This window comes from Colossoma macropomum, unplaced genomic scaffold, assembly GCF_904425465.1.
Source record: "Colossoma macropomum unplaced genomic scaffold, Colossoma_macropomum, whole genome shotgun sequence".
Lineage (NCBI taxonomy): Eukaryota > Metazoa > Chordata > Actinopteri > Characiformes > Serrasalmidae > Colossoma > Colossoma macropomum.
The window spans coordinates 33,700,136-33,717,357 of NW_023494799.1; the positions used below are offsets into that span (position 1 = coordinate 33,700,136).

General features: G+C 39.2%; 1 protein-coding gene across 1 annotated transcript in view; it reads left to right on the forward strand.

Moving 5' to 3' along the window:
• The first annotated feature begins 344 nt into the window (after nucleotides 1–344).
• trip4 (thyroid hormone receptor interactor 4) overlaps nucleotides 345–17,222 on the forward strand; it is a 66,983-nt gene continuing 50,105 nt past the window's right edge. Inside the window, exons 1-11 of the mRNA XM_036586785.1 lie at nucleotides 345–571; nucleotides 3,594–3,769; nucleotides 4,055–4,185; nucleotides 4,266–4,484; nucleotides 5,226–5,304; nucleotides 5,438–5,558; nucleotides 6,048–6,263; nucleotides 7,584–7,710; nucleotides 7,807–7,991; nucleotides 8,807–8,931; nucleotides 10,879–10,970. Of these exons, the coding sequence (XP_036442678.1) occupies nucleotides 492–571; nucleotides 3,594–3,769; nucleotides 4,055–4,185; nucleotides 4,266–4,484; nucleotides 5,226–5,304; nucleotides 5,438–5,558; nucleotides 6,048–6,263; nucleotides 7,584–7,710; nucleotides 7,807–7,991; nucleotides 8,807–8,931; nucleotides 10,879–10,970 (1,551 nt within the window). The 5' untranslated portion in view covers nucleotides 345–491. The remainder of the gene's footprint in view (nucleotides 572–3,593; nucleotides 3,770–4,054; nucleotides 4,186–4,265; nucleotides 4,485–5,225; nucleotides 5,305–5,437; nucleotides 5,559–6,047; nucleotides 6,264–7,583; nucleotides 7,711–7,806; nucleotides 7,992–8,806; nucleotides 8,932–10,878; nucleotides 10,971–17,222) is intronic.

The window sequence follows — 17,222 nt, forward strand, 5'->3', positions numbered from 1 at the left end:
GTGGTTGGGCACCTCCGGTCCTACGTTTGCTTGCTGTCTGACTAGCATATATTTTGCGAGGGAACGCATTTTATTTACAAGGGAACGCAAAACATTTGCGAGGGAACGCAATGTCATAAACTTTTTTTTTTTAACCACAGCCCCTTAGGCGCTCCGTAGGATAATATGATGTTGTGCGTTGTGTAGAAACCTTTTCTTCATTCCTCATTCGAGTAGCATGAATTTTATCTTATAAATTACATCAGTAAGATCTGCTTTTAAATATGTCGATGAACTTTCACAAGCTTTATGGTATGGTTTGTGTTTAGATTAGTGTCCTCAGGGTGATCATATTTAAAGGACTTTTATCACCATCAGGACTTTTATTTTGAATATCTTGTCATCTGGCGTTAGGCAGTGCTAGCTGTGGTGCTTGTGAGCTGGAACTCCGTTTTAACCTGTAAAACAACATTCCGCGAATTCTGCACTTTCTAATGTAGTGGATTTCCATAATGTCGGAGTCGTTGCTTCGTTGGTGTGTGGATCAGTTAAATAATAAATTTGGTCTGGAAGCGAGCGACGACATTGTTCAGTAAGTACACTCTGCGAACTGCTTGCCAGCTAGCTAAGCTAGCCGGCTAGTTTCCATGGCAAACCGGCTAGTCAGTTACTGAGCCTTAACGCGCAGCCTGTGTGACTGGCCGTAGACTGACTGACATTAACGTTATCTGTCTATAGCTGACATTAACGCAGCTAACGTACAACTAAGGCTACGTTTACACAGCAGGTAAAAGTGGCCCAAATCCGATCTTTTTCCTCAAACGTGACACAGATGTGTGGCAGTGTGAACAGCAAAAAACGCATGGATCTGACATTTTCAATTCTGATTTGAGACGCTTTCATATGTGGTACTGAAATCCGATACGTATCTGGTACGATCTGCGGCAATGCGACTCAGTCTGAACAGCCAGATTGGAATTCATGCGACTTTTACGTCAGTCCAACTCGACATTCGTCATAATTTCGCACTGCTGAGACTCAAACATTTAGTCTGATGTTTCTGAACCAAAACATTAGAAGAGACTCATCAGACCGCTCCGTGTTCGAAGAGGTTTCGAACGAACCGGCCGAACGCGGCCGAGGGCGGCCGGAGGAGCCCGAGGCTGCAGCGTCAGAGAACAGTTTAAAGAACCCGAGGACTCGAACCAAAGAAGTGACCGAATAACGAACTCGAACACATTCTGAGTGATGAGTCCAGCTGTCAACTATGGAGGACCAGATTTGCCAAAATTAAAAATAAATGACTTAAATAAATGACGTAAATTAATATATGAAGTAGAATTGCAAAGAATAATGATGATAAATCTAAAAATAAATAAATATACATAACAATTAATATATTAATAATTAAAATCTTACATAAATTAATGTCTGCATTTATTTATGTCTGTTTAGTAACTTACCCTTCTCGCTAATTTTTCTATTTTTCTTTTTGTTATTTAAATGTTTCATTAACATTTTTTCTGTCTATTAATTTATTTTATTAATTTATTTCCATAACTATTAATTTCTATATTTATTTATTTCTCTATTTATTTCTGTATTTCCTTGTCCTTATGATAATAAAGGGGCTGTCAGTCAATGATGTCACAGCGTCTTAATATTCCTATTGGTTGATCGATGTCAGACTCTGTAGATCGATTGTACATGTTTTGCTCTCTCAGCGGTAACTAAGGACAAGACAGTACAATAATGGCTTCTTACAGACAGCAGACAGTCAGAGATCTGAGAGTCTCGGCTGATCTGGCTGAAAATGCAGGTCCGGATTATTGACTCGTTCGTGTGGAGGCTGTGGGGACAGTTTGATCCATTTAGCTGCCTCTGCTGATTCAGAGGTCGACCCCGTAATGTTCAGAACTTTGGAGGAGGTGGTTCATCGTCTTTTCCTGCTAAATTCAGATCACTCAGACATTTGGACGCCCTTCTCACATATGGCCTGTGGAAGCCATCGAGAGTGATCTGTCCGTGCAGTTCTTTATGGAGTTGGTGAAAGAATAGTTTAATCAGCTCTTCTCCTCCTGGTCTTGGTTGCTAAGCCTGAACATGAAAAACACGCCACCTCATTATCATATGAACGAAGAAATACAGAAATAAATAAATGAATTAATGAAAAAATAAATAAATGAATTGATGAAAAAATGAATGAATACATGAATCAAAGAATAAAGCGAGCAATTGTTAAAAATATAGATATGGAAAAAATATAAAATGGCATTAATAAAACAAAATAAATAATACAGAAATAAATAAATGGAGAAATATATAACTGCAGAAAAAGGAAATATGTGCATAATTACAATCACAACATGCAATATATACTTTATTTAGTTTTTTTATTTATTGATTAATTTACTGAGCCATTTATGTTTTAATTTTATTTATTTTTCAATTTGGCAAATCTGGTCCTCCATAGTCAACCACTGGACCTTTATACTCGCTCATGTGATGCAGGCGAAGACGAAACTGAGAGCTGCGGGAGCGACTGGCGTTCACTGGCCGTCATGACTGTTTACCTCTGGATGAGCCGCCACGTGAAGCACTGTTCTTTTGCGCATGCGGGTCGGTTTAGGAGCTGATCTGTTCAGACTGATGTCGCATACAGGTCACATTTAAAAGACAATGTGAACAGCCAAACAAAAAAATCAGATTTGGTGAGAAAATCAGATTTGGGCCACTTTTACCTGCCGTGTAAACGTAGCCTATGAAGCTGCCAGTATCTTTCAGTAACGTTAATACTGAGCAGCCATAACATTAAAACCACCTCCTTGTGTTTACACTCATTTTTCATTTTATTAGCTCCATTTATTTATAGGTGCACTTTATAGTTTTACAGTTACAGACTGTAGTCCATCTGTTCCTCTGCATACTTTGTTAGCCTCCTTTCACCCTGTTTTTCAAAGGTTAGGACCACTACAGGACCACCACAGAGCAGGTATTATTTGAGTGGTGGATTTTTCAGCACTGCAGTGATAAATCGTGGTGGTGGTGTGATAGTGTGTGTTGTGCTGGTACGAGTGGATTAGACACAGCAGTGCTGCTGGGGTTCACCTCAGTGTCACTGCTAGACTGAGAATGAGTCCTGTGGGCAGCGTCCTGTGACCACTGAGGATGACTAACTCAAACTGCAGCAGCAGATGAGCTATCATCTCTGACTTTACATCTTCAAGGTGGACTGACAAGGTAGGAGTGTCTAATAGAGTGGACAGTGAGTGGATGCAGTGTTTAAAATCTCCAGCAGCACTGCTGTGTCTGATCCACTCGTACCAGCGCAACACACACTAACTATGCCAGTCAGTGCTGTAGTCCTGTAGGGGTCCTAACCATTGAAGAACAGGGTAAAAGGGGGCTAACAGAGTATGCAGAGAAACAGATGGACTACAGTCTGTAACTGTAGAACTACAAAGTGCACCTATAAGGTAAGTGGAGCTGGTAAAATGGACAATGAGTGTAGAAACAAGGAGGTGGTTTAAATGTAATGGCTGGTCGTAAGCAGCCAGTCAGTTTCAAGCCAGGTTGACTACATAGCTAACTGCTAACCATTTGTGATGTACTAGATATATCCTGTCCATCAACAATGCTGATGAACTTGCGGAGTATGTGGGGGATCTCCTGCAAGGAACTGGAGGGAAGAAGAAACAGTTCATTGATGAGCTGTTAGAGCGATGGCAGCGGTGTCGAAAACAGGCTGACAGTGGGCCAGAACTGATCCCCATGAGGGAGACAGTGACAGGTAACAAAGATGAGCACATCTGAATATAATCCGTGATGTTTTTTGGAACATCCTTGCTAGATTTATGTCTACAATGTTCATGCTGTACTGTGTTCCTTCACATGAGTATCTTTTGCGCTAAACTGAGTTGTAAAGGTCTTCAGCTTGTTCTTGCACTGTATTGTTATTGTTACTCATGTGAATCATCTGTGAGTAAACACATTTTAAGTTTTATGGAATTGATTAGCCTAAGTGAGTCAGATTCCCTAACTTGAATCTCTTGAAACTGTGATTTTGCTGCTACAGAAGGTCCAGATGTTGCAAGGGACACCCAGAAGAAGTCGAAGCGAAAAGGCAGGAATAGACAAGAGGTCATCTCTTTCAGCCAAGCCGAGCCTGAGCCAGAAGCTGTAAAAACTCCTATAGACTTGCTTAAGGTATATGTTGTGACTTTAACAAACTCTGAGCTTCAGGTTCTTCTAATACTGCATCTTAGGATTGTGCTTACTTTGTTTAGGCGCAAGAGAACAGCAGCTCTTCCTCCACGAAGAAAAAGAGTAAGTTTGTAAATTTGTATGCCAAAGAGGGTCAAGATAGGCTTGCTGTGTTACTGCCTGGACGCCATTCCTGCGACTGCCTGGCCCAGAAGCACAAACTTATCAACAACTGCATGACCTGTGGCCGGATCGTGTGTGAACAGGAGGGCTCTGGTCCGTGTTTCTTTTGTGGCAGTCTGGTACGTATGGAACTTGTACACATGCTGGATATTTGTGTGAACCATGACTCGGTTGGAACCACAATAATTATATCATCCTAATTATTATGTGTTTCTTGTTAAAAGTTAAACCAACATCTGTCCTCGCAGTTCATTTCAGCCAGTCAGGGAACAGTCAATCAACCACCCATACGTACATACATACATACATACATACATACTTACGGGCATCAATTTAAACTTCCTCGACTCATCGAACGTCACTACAGTTAAAGGGCCTATGTCCTACATTTTTGCTATATTTAATTTTTTCTCTGATATGCACCATGTACCAATATGGCTGTGATTTTTTTTATGTGACCATTTTCTGACCTCTCTTTGTACTGTAAAATTAACAGGCTCTTCTTTTTTACTGTACTTTTAAGACTGATATATATAAATGGGCTCTGACTGGCTGCTCTATATTGTGCCTCATTGAAAACGCATTCTGAGCTGAAACACTCCTTAGAACTTCAGTATGAATTGGGTTTCCATATGTGGACTGAGTAGTTAGTGGTACATTTTAAGACTTTAACAGTGTTTACATATTTCTTAAAACTTTTTTATTTTATAAAAAATGGGGAAGATTAAGTTTTCAGTGACATGGGCCCTTTAAAACTGCTCTCGCGAATGACAGTCAGTGTACTATTTGCTTTTATTTGTTCAGCGAAGTTCAACACTAAAGCAGTTTCTCTTAATTTATTTCTTCAACTTTCTTGTCAGGTGTGCACTAAAGAGGAGCAGGAGATCCTGCAGCGGGACTCGAACAAAAGTCAGAAACTCCGGAAGAAACTCATGGGAGGTTAGAAAAGAATTAGCTTGGCTTAGAGTGTTGTGATCTCAGATTCATGTGCTTATTTCCTCTTCCTTCAATTTTTACTCCAACTCTCTTTGGGTAAGATGTGAGCCTGGTTGTGTCTCTTTTAAACCGACAGATCGTTTTGCATATGAAGGATTGGATAAAGACATTCTACCCCACCAGGAGGCCAGGATTAAAGCAGGCTTGGAGAAGGCTATTCAACACAAAGATAAACTGCTAGAGTTTGACAAAAACAGGTAGGCTACTCTTAACACTTAGTGCTGTCTGTCTGCCTGAGTGGTCACCAGTGTTGAAGTCAAGTCACTTACCTTTTCTTTTAAATCTTAAGTTATTAGTTCTCAAGTCCAAGTCACGTCCAAAGTCCCTAAGAAGGTGCTCAGGTGGAGTTCACCTCCGGCCTTAGATGTGGGGTGTAAAGCTTCACTTATGTTTGATCGCTGGTTGTTGTATTAGGTGGTAGACTCTGACTCAGTCTGAGTTTATGGTAGTCAGTTATTTTATATATTTTATAAAGATTATTCACACATTGGACAGTGCAAATTTCAGTCTCAGTCCAAGTCAAGCCTTAAGTCGCAGATATGTAAAGTCATTTTATGAAAATCAGGCCAGGACTCAACTACTCAACTTACTGGTGGTCACACTGAATTGCAGTATAATGGTTGTTTTCTGTCTAAGGCGAAATGTTGAAGGTAATGAGTTGTTAACCAGGCCTTGCTCTTTCTCAGTGTTCGCCGAACTCAAGTCTTGGATGATGAGTCAGACTATTTTGCCACTGACTCCAACCAGTGGCTCTCTCCAGCAGAGCGTGAGGTGCTGCGAAAGAGGGAGGAAGAGCTCAGAGACCTTCGTCACGCCTCCCGCAAAGACCGCAAGATCACACTGGACTTTGCAGGCAGACGAGTGCTGGAGGAAGGGGAGAACCTGACTCAGTATTACAATAAGTATGAGTTATACACAACATTTTTTGTGATTGCTTTGATTAAGAGGACCCTAAAGTGATACCCTGTGGGGATTTAAGATATAGAAGCTGCAAAGATTCAAAGATGCACATCTATATCTAAGTTATGTCAAGATAGGATATTTATTCTGTAAAGAATGACTGTAGGGTTGTTTTTTTTTGTTTGTTTGTTTTTTTTTGGCTTTTTTAGAGATGCAAATTCTTTTGACCAATACCTGACTGTTATTAGTCAGTGATTAACCGACAAACCTAAAATCAAGGACACATCCATAAAAACATCAGACACAGTACTGCATTTTACATGAACAAAACTTTAGGCTTTACTGAATGACAAAAACACTGTCTAATATAACAGATATTACAGAAACATAATGTAACTGAAAGACATATGTACCACATATTATTAGCTTAAATTAATGAACATATTGTCGCTGTTTAAAGAAAAACATGCATTGTGAAAAAATTCTGAACTTTGAATGTAATTTGATGTAAAAAGGTCTTATTCCAAATGATGTCTCTGCCTCCATTATCATGAAATTTTCACACATTGTAAAGGACGTCTGCCGTATTCAAATGGTGTAGAGAAAAAAATGGAGATACAGTTCGGAAAGTGACAGTATATGACCTAAGCAGGGCGAGCTTCCAGTTCATATGCATAGTTTAAACAATAAGCGACATAAAGTTGGAAGCTCACAATTTGTGTTCATTTGAAGGACAGTAATTTTTTTTTTTCTTTTCTGTAAATCCCTCAAATTTACATTTTAGGCCCAGGTCTTTTTTGCTTGATTTATACATTTGCTGTGTAAATTTCAGGCTGTCCGCACATATCACCCGCTGGCTCTGCCAGCTTAGGTCTTTTTGTGTATTTTATGCTCCTGAATTGGAATTACAGCATACTTAATTAACTTTCTAGAACTTAAGCTATTTTTGGCAGATTTTCCTTACCTCTTATGTCCATTTTATTTTGGGTCAAAGTTTTCTCTTTGAAATTCACTGCAAAGGCACATTATAGTAACATTCTGAATGAATAAATACACCAACTTTTTTGTCTTCCATGTTACACACTGGAAAGGTCCAGTACACCTAGTTGTGACAGTACTTTTAATGTGGTATAGTAACGGCCTGCAGTAGTGTAACTCCCTTTGGTTTACTAACAAAATCATAAAGAAGACAGTGAATCCACACTGAATTCACATTATCTTGTAAAACAATCAGCATTTTCCATATGTTTTTGATTGATCAACATTAATTAAAGCAGAAGTCTGACTGAAGAACTGATGTTTATGCATGTTGACTTCAACAGATTTGATGAGACTGTGAAAGCCATCAATACTGGAACTCTGGTCCAGACACCAAAGAGCTCGGGCCCAACTGGCCGTCAACACCTCAGGGAGCTGGTCAACCCAAACATTGTACAGGCTGCGCCTCAGGTGGGCATCAACACATTATAGAACTGGGCATAACATGACTGTTATTTGCAAGAGATTATGAGATTGTGTGTAATGATGTAAATGTGTATGGGTCAGTGGGTGGACGTTGGTGGTGGTGAGGCCCCTCGCAGGTCTCAAGTGAAGGCTGCAGGAAGTGAGCAGAAGGCTGAACGATCTAGACTCCGGCTGCAGGACAGAGAGCTACAGGAGATGGCAGACGGGGGCTGTTGTCTCAGCATGCATCAGCCGTGGGCCTCACTTCTCACCTGTGGCATAAAGAGGTGATCTCCTCCATTTCAACAAACCCACCATAGAGAACTCTAACATTAATCAGATACTATGCCTTTTGGGCATTTTTATGCCTGTTAGGATTTGGCCATTAACAATTTTTACTATATTATTATCCATATTTTTAAATAAAACATATTATGTGCCAAAAAATATATCTTTTATGAGTTTAACTTTACATCTTTGTGTGCAGCTTGTATAACTGGTGAAACCAACCTGATCATTCAGTTAATTTAGTGGTTTATCTTTGTGTTTGTAGGTGTATGTCATTCAAAGAGCCCATGTCCTATATTTTTGTTTTTTTTTTGTTTGTTTTCCCTGAGATCCACTAATGCTATTGTTTTTTTGTGTACCAAAACAGCCTTAATTCATTTTTACAGCACCATTTCCAACCTCTCTTTAAACCTTAGAGTTAAACCGCTTGGTTTTGTTAGTGTCTTTAGGACTGTTATATGCAAATTAGCCTGTTTTGATTGGCTGCCCTGTATTGTGCCTCATTCAAAAAGCAGTCCAGGCAGAAAAATCGTTAGAAGTTCAATGTAAATGGACAGGGCTAGGCTGCTTAAGGCTGAATAGATGTTTTGTATGTTTATTAGCTGCTTGTGACCCAATCTTGTTCTATGCAATTCTTGATACAAAATTTATTTCACTTTTTATTCCGAACTGCTCATGTCTTATTCAAATACTCAACTAAATAAATGATTTCTGAGAGCGTTTCTTTGAATAATGAAGATTCTGTCATGGTTATTATGTGTAACAGCTCAGTTTCGCGGTCCTTCAAGCTAAATATCTTTATGAATTTGTTTAGAGTGGAAGGCAGGACATGGTATACCTCCCACAGAGGGCGCCTGTGGATTGCTGCTGCAGTCAAAAAACCCACTCCTCAGGAAATTGCCCAGGTGGAGGCCATGTATCGGCAGATTTATAAGCAAGGTATGATTTTATGTCGTTCATAGCTGGAAGAAGTGTGTCAGGTTTCTCAGAAGTGTGACAAGTCAGCATTTATCACTATGCAGTGTTAATGAATGCCACCAGTCAGATCCTCTCCAAATTCCATAGTAAAGTTGCATAATATCCAGACACGCTTGTGAAACTGAAGACAGCTGGAAGGGAGCCTGTCATTCACACTAGAGTCGAAATGAGCCAAAAGGCCTGAAACTGTACCAGTGTGACATTTCTGTTTTGTTTTTTTTTGTTTTGGTGGTAGAAGAGAGGATTCTTGCACTGAACAAATTGGTGCATTAAATTGGTTTGGTTTAAGTACGTTATTTCCAGAATAATAAAAAGCTCATCAACATAATTATTGTCAAAAGTGGTGTAATGTATTTTAATATATTCTCTTTCTGCTGAAATGATGTACACATTTGGATTTGCGTCCATTTGTAGTACATACATATGTTCAAATGTTCGGAATCAGTGTTTTCAGCCGTAAAAACAAATCTAGTTTCAGTTAAATATGAAAAATGGATAAAAGATGAAATGGTAAAATGGTAGCTGCATGAAATTTAATTGCTTAAAATTAATCTGTAATAATCTAAACAAAAAAAAGAAACTAGGTTGAATGGGGGCGCAGATGATTGTGCTATGACAGCAGAGAAAGCTGTATAATATTGAAAACTGATAAAATTAATATCCAGAATGGCTTATATTTGAATGGTAGTGAACAAATCTTTAGGCAGAAAAAGTGACAAAATATTACTTTAAATAGATAATAACAGAATGAATTTGCAGAATATTGTAACTCACAATCTTTGAAATAAGGAACAAAACATCTAAAAATACCTGTTGTCTTTTTCATTAAATTTAAATCTACATTATATAGGTTATTATCGAATATAACATAAGTGATTTCAAGTTTTAGAATGGTAGCATACATAACTTGCATCCGTATTTAATTGTAGTTACTATATAATGTATAGTAGTTACTGAATATTAAGTTGTAAGATTATTAGCTGAAAAATAATAATAACTGAATTGAATTGAATTGAAGGGATTAACCAGTTAAGCTCTTTTGTATGTCCATATTGTTAGGTTTAGGCTTTACAAGGTGAGACTTTCATGCAACTAGTTGCATGTTGTGAGTTGTGTCTAATGTAATTTCTGTGCAACTTGGCATGTTAGACAATGAAAAAGCAACACATTTAATTATTCCTATTAGTAGCCAACTTACCAGTTTATTTTTAGGTACATCATATCATCCTTTCGAAGTTATCGGCATAATGTTATTAACATACTTCCTGCATTTTTATAGTCTTTTTATAGCTTTCTTTTTTTCAGCTGTTACTGCCATTGTTTTCTATATCTGGATATCTGTCTCTTGTCTGTCTGTTACTGTATATCTAACATTACAGTTGTACTTGATGTCTCGCTTATCATCTCCTAGCAGCACTGCGAGTTTGAGGAGTGTGTTTCGGTCTCCTGCTTTTATAATATTTGTTTTCATTTAGATCCCATATGAATTTGAGCTCTGTGTAGAATTAGAGGGCATGAAGAGAGGACAAAATGAATAACTGCGTAGATCAAGATAACAGCAGACTAAAGAAGAATAAACAGTGGCACATGCAGCCATTTAAACAGCTGTTACTGTTACTCTTAGCTGGCTAGTTAGGTCAGCTGGTTACAGAAACAATAGCTTGCTATGGTTGCAGGTTTCAGGATGCAACACAGGTGCAATTAAGTTTCATGAAGGTTTCAAGCAAGTAAAGTTGCATAGAAATGTCACAGTGTAAAGCCAGCTTTAGTATTCTTTAACTACATGGAAAATGGTGCAAAATGATGGGGTTATTGTAAAGTTGTAGTGAGGAATGGAAGTCTGAGTGTTAAGGGGTTGAATGTTAAGGAGCTCACTCATTCACTGGAGTTTTCTTCCTGCTTCCCCAGATGTGCAGTTTCCTAAAGACTACCCCACCGGCTGCCTGCTTGGCTGCGTCAACATGACGGACTGTCTCTCCCAGGAGCAGTTCAGAGAGCAGGTTAGTCTCTTTCTGTCTGTCTGTCTGATAGTTTGTCTCTCTCTCTCTCTCTCTATCGCTACAGCTCTCGCTCTTTCATTTCTTTCCTGTATTTGTTTGTTTCTGTCTCTATATTGTCTCTTCATATATTTATCTCCCCTCTCTATGACCCCTTTTAGTCTTTCTGAAATTCAGCTGTAAACATGAGCAGCGACAGCACTTGAACTAAGCAGCATGTAGCAGCTTGAAGGCACATGCAGACATTCTTCCCGCTCTGTCTGCCTCTGCTCCCCCTGCTGTCTTCTCGTGTAGCCTGCAGCACACTTCCTGCCTCATTTCCTGCTCTCCCTGTGTGAAATGGAGGTGTAATTGCTGCTGCCGTGGCTTCGCTTGGCATCCGAATGAGCCGTCTCTGTCTCTGTCTGTTTCCCCTCTATCCATCTCTCTCTCCTTCGCTCCCTCTGGAGCAGGCCTAAAGATATTGACTTACGTCTGCCTGTTTCTACAAGTTCCCAAGGAGGCCATGCTTATGTTTGACTGCAAAATCAGTTGTAGTACTGTAGTACTGAGACTGCTGGGGTGCTTTAGTGCTTTATTTCTTTCTTCAGAGCACCTGAATTGTCAATTTTGAGCTCCAGTTTTAAGCCTGCTGTTATTCACAGCTGAGCCAGCAGAGGGCGCAATGCACCGTCCTCTCGGCTCACCTCAAGCGCTCCCGTCTGCCATTTTGACTGCAGTCATGCTGAAGCAACCAGTCTAAATATTTCAAAGAAGACTCATTGCATCAACACGCTTTCAGCACTGCCACTTTTTCTTCATGGGTTTCCTGAAGTTTGGCAAACGCTCCTCCTTATTGTGTCCATGCTGTCAAGCAGTGCGTTTAAAGGAGATTATATCCGGGTGCAATATGGCAGCCTAGCTCTGTCCTTGATTAATTATAAATCAATGAAGTCCAGTGCAGCTCCCAGGCCTCTCATGTTTTCCCTTTCATCCAGAGTAAATGTCGAGGTGCTTCAGCCTTTCTGCGCCCAAAACCGCAGCAGAGCACCTCACAGAAATACAGACAGCGGCTGACATTAAGGCTAGCGTGTCCAGTTTGATGGTACATCTGCTCTTGGTCAGAAAGGTGCGTACATATGTCATCCCACCAGACGGATACCTTTGTCTGTATGGGTGTTTTTTTAATGGAGAATTCTTAAAAAATGGTTCTCCTGATTGTTTTTTCCACTATGGTGGATCAGAATTGTCTTTGTTTCTTTGTGAACGTCTTCTGGTGTTTACATGTGGATTAAGCTTCTAGTACAGGGGGTCCAAGAAACAGCCCTTTTGTCTGGCTGTTTGTTTTATTGGGCGGGGGGGTTGCCGAAATCGGCATGTGCAAACATCTGTGAGTGCCACTGCCAGCGTTTCCCACACCCTCTTAGTCACATTAGCTTTAATGAGATATTGACATAGACACTGTTGTCTAAATTATGTACACTCATTTTCTGCTGATGTATAAATAGCACTGATGAAATGTAATTGCTCCCTTTTATATCACTCAGAGGGTGATTACGCGATGACAGAGCCGGGGAGAGCCGCTCTTGTTGTCTTTCTCTTTCTTTTTTATTGCACTTGTTCTTTTCAGGTCTTCTTAGCCACAGTTGGCTGAGAAGGAAAAAAAGCTCTCTCGAACTCGTAACCACTTTTCATCCCATGAGCCTGTGTTGTCTGGCTCTGGTTAATAACAGTGGAATCTAAACTGGAATCCTCTTTGCTTGTGTTTGCCTTGTTTTCTCAGTGGCTGCTTTTTTTTCTTTTTCCTTTTTTTTTCTTTTTCTATCCTCGGGCTTTTCTCTCTACTGATCCTTTGGAGGGTCATAAAAGCCGGTGTGAAGGTGCAGGCTGCCGCGCGCTGCCTTTTATCCGCTGCAGGAGTGCTGGCAGCTCAGATGCCGGCCCTAAATCCAGTCAGAGAGGGGGGCGGAATGAAGGGGAAGGGGTTGGAGGGGGTTATTGGGGGAGAGAAAGAAGCAGGACATAAATAAAGGCTTCCATAAAGCCTCGACGAGGAGTGCGGATCCCTCCATCCTGTCGTCCTCCGCTCCCCCCATCCCCCTTTCTGAATGAGAATGAGGGGCTCGCTCTCCCACCCACTCAAAAGAAAAAAGGCAGGGCTGAGCTGAGAACAGCAGTGCGTAGCCCCTCTGGGAAGGAGGAGGGGTAGCTAGGGCTTTTTCGGATGGCTTAGGCATACACACGCGCACACACACACACACACACACACACACACACCCGCACACTCACACACATATTACATCCCATCTGTTTAGAGGTGCTTTAACAGTCTTGCTGCATTTATTACTGAGCGCAGAAGATATTGATCCGCCCCTCCATGCCCAGGATTAGTGGGAAGACTCCATCATCTGTCCTCTTGTCTTTTCTTTCCTTATTAGATATACGCGCTGGTATGCTCAGAGCAGTGAAATCAAATAATAGCTATGTGTAGTTCACTTACGCTGTTTGATTCTGTGAATACAGACTATTTCACCCTCAGTGCGTAATCTGATTTTCCTCAGCCCTCATTCTTTGAAAATTGATTTGACAGTGGTTTTCAATACGGGATAGGATGGTTAGAAAACTTGCTGTCGTGATATCGGGTGCAAAATATCATGGTTTTCGGTATTATTGTGAAATTGTTCAAACGTTTGAAAAGCACTAATGCACACAGAAATCATTACACCACAGATATTATACTGATCTCCTTTACTTTGCTCATAATACCACCAAAAAAACATGACAACGTGCAGAATATTCTGTATATGCATTTGCAATAATTTTGTGTTTAACAAGTTTTTGAAAAGAATAACTGCTGACTTATGATGGAAAACAATTTTATTTCTCTAATAAAGATAATATTAACCATGTAGCAATATTTATCGTATGTGGAAAGCCTGCTCCCAATAACACATATCATGAAAGTGTTCTGTAATGCGTTATTATTAAATATCAAATATATTATATGATAAATATGACAATATCTATTGTTATTTTGATCATTTGTCACAATATGTTGTTCTAAGCATATCATCATATCTGTATCTAAAGTACGCTGACTAACTGCATGTGTCATTACTAAGAGAGCATAATTGGATTTAATGTAGCGCATTATTCACCATATTGAATGATTATTGCTGTGTTCATAGTTTTTGATAGTTATATGTGTATATATATATATGTGTATATATATATATGTGTGTGTGTGTGTGTGTGTGTGTGTGTGTGTGTGTGTGTATATATATATATATATGCTAGTGGTTCTTTTTTCTCTGTTCAAAGCTCAGGAAAACAGAATAAATGTTGTGATGTATATCGTGTATCGAGAAAATGTCACAATATGTATCGTGATACATATTATAGTATTTTGGCCATATCACCCACCCCTGAAATTATTGCTAACACTCCTGTTGTTTGCTGTGTAAATTATAACTAAGTAAACTTTTCCTGTGTGTGCACAGTAGATAAACTGGAGGAGGCTGTTTATCTTCACTGTGACTTTGTAATGAAGTTATGATTACTGGAAATTTAAACAACATTATGTTTACGGAGGCACCAGTTATTATTTTTATGGCTGATTTTATTTTTTTTTTCACAAATTGAAACCCACTCTTGTGCTACACATGCCCAGTATTTTATTAGATCAAATCAAACGTAAAATGTTACCTGTGCAAAGATTATGGCACGTTTACATTTTTGATTTGCCCCCATTACATTCAGCAAATACATAGAAATGTGCATTAAAATTAACATGAAAATGCCAGATTTTAGTGTGTTCACTGTGTAGGATGTATTAACTTACTTTTACTTAGAAAATTAACAAAACATCTCATTTGCCTGGATGTATTGAAACTTTTGCACAGGACAGTATATAGCCATTGATTTCCAAAAGGTCAAAGTTAAACAAACTTCAAATATGGCTGTTAAAAATGTTCAAAAGCATAAAAAAAGAAACAATCCTTTCTGCCAGAAACAGGCGGTTTAGTGCACTGTTCCTGACCAGAGCAGGTTTTAATCCTCTAATGGGTCAGAGCAACAATGGGAAAATCTTACACTGAAGGGCCATTACAGTCCATTTCTGTCCATTACAAGAATCTTAAAGATGGAAACAGTGCAAAAGTGTTCCAAGGAAGAGCCTTTTTCTTTTTTTGCCCCATGAACTCTCATTAAAAATATGGTAAGAAATATTGTTGACTGTCAAACACCTCCAGCACAAAGCAAACAGGCTGTGTGTCTGCCAAACACCAGATAATCCAGCCCCCACCTCCCTCCCTCCAAATGAAGCACCAACAGCAGGGCTGCTTCTCTTTCTGGAAAGCCATTCATCCCCACGTCTCTTACCGCCTGTTCGGCTGTGGCTGATTGTATTGATCGAGACCTCGAATGGAGCCTTCATATCTTTGTCAGTCTAAAGCCATTCTGCAGACTTACCATGTCAGGGTGATTACAGACACGTCCATTTGTCTGTCAACATGCTCTTTTTTAGTCAGCCAGATATGAGCGGAAAAAAGGGCCCATTACCCCCTCGACTGTAGCTGAGTGCTGTATTGATCTGTATTGACTAATCATGCGAAGGTTGTCGGGCCAGGCTGTCTTGTAGTTGGCGTAGTGCACTTCTGCTTGTGGTTTATGATTGGGTGTATGAATGTGTGTAAAAATCTGTCTATAAATTTTGATACATCAGGTAATTTAGACTTTATGTATTAAGAATTAGGGCAAAAATGTAACATCACAATGCTTGAAGACATAAGCCTATGGTTAACCGAGTTACCATGGTAACAGAATTTACTGGCAGTTTTAAAACAAGTCATTGATTTATTGATTAATTTCATGCAAACCATAGGAAGGCACTAGTATTCCCACACATAGCGTAACTGAGCTTTTAAATATGATGGGTAGTGTGATGCCCTACATTATTATAACATTTATTCAATGTAGCATAGGTAAGATGGTTCCAGAAACGTGGTTATGCTGGCTAAAATTGCTCGATGTGGCAGACAGATATCATACCTACAAAAGCCACCTATGTTACAGTGCACATTTCAGGATCTCCTCGCACCATGACGTCAGGTTTCAGACTCAGACAAAACAGCCTCAGGTCTCGGACAAAAACATTGAAAAATGTCTCGGCTCTCGTACCACAGCCAAAGTAGCTTTGGAGAAGAAGGCATCAGGCTGAACTAAACATCTACAAACTCATGCATGGTAAAGTTTATGTCATATTTGCGATAGACTGCAAAATCCTGAGGAAGTCCCATGTTCAACCATGTTTACATTACATGTTTGATCATTCCACCAGAAAGCAGTAGTTTTATTGTCTAATAACAAGCGGGTTTTAGCAACAGAAGCTGCCTCTACAGATGAGTTAATGCTAAAGCTAAAACTATAGCTAGTCAGAGCAATGTTAGATGATGAAGGAGACTTGCTGTTTTTTTAGGAAACTTTATTGAAACAACACAAAGAATTGCAAATGTACAAATGTAGTATTATTATTCGTATTTCTCTTTACACTCGATGTGTTGCTCCTGTTTAATCTGACTTATCTGTCTAAGTGAGCAGCTGATCCTAACAGTTTTCTGAAACATTATTTGTTATTAGGCACTATATTAAAATTCTAGTACAGAACCCCAGACAAAAACTGTCTCACTTTAGAGCTGTTATAAGTCTGTCTGTTAGTAGTTTTGCCATTGAGCTGTATGTGTGGTCTTCCACACAGATTAAGCCAAAACCTTTTCAGAAACAGGGATGAAATAAAAACACCACCACTTCACACATGATCAGGATACAGTGTGTCAGGCATTATAAATTCATCATCAACACTTTTTCCACCATTTCTGAGGCTAATAATTTGGACTGATTAATATTTAAATAATAATTTTCTATGTCAGTCACAGTTTTGTAAATAATCATTTTTTTTCTGTCCTAATTAATTACAGTTCAGTGGCCAAGATTATACTTCAACCACAACTTTTACTGAACTGCTCTATTATTTTACAAATAAATCTGATTGAACTATTTCTTTGTTATTTTCCACACAGTTCCTCAAATAAGATAATGATTTTTATTGCCTATTTTTGTGTTTTTGGCAATACATGAAATGTATCGTATTTGCCAAAATTTAGACACCCCAAGTAAAATTACATTTTGTTTATATTCTAAGTGTGATGAAATTACACACCTGCTTGGAACATTTTAAACTATGATTCATTCCTACAAAGTTTAGCATGTTTTATTTGC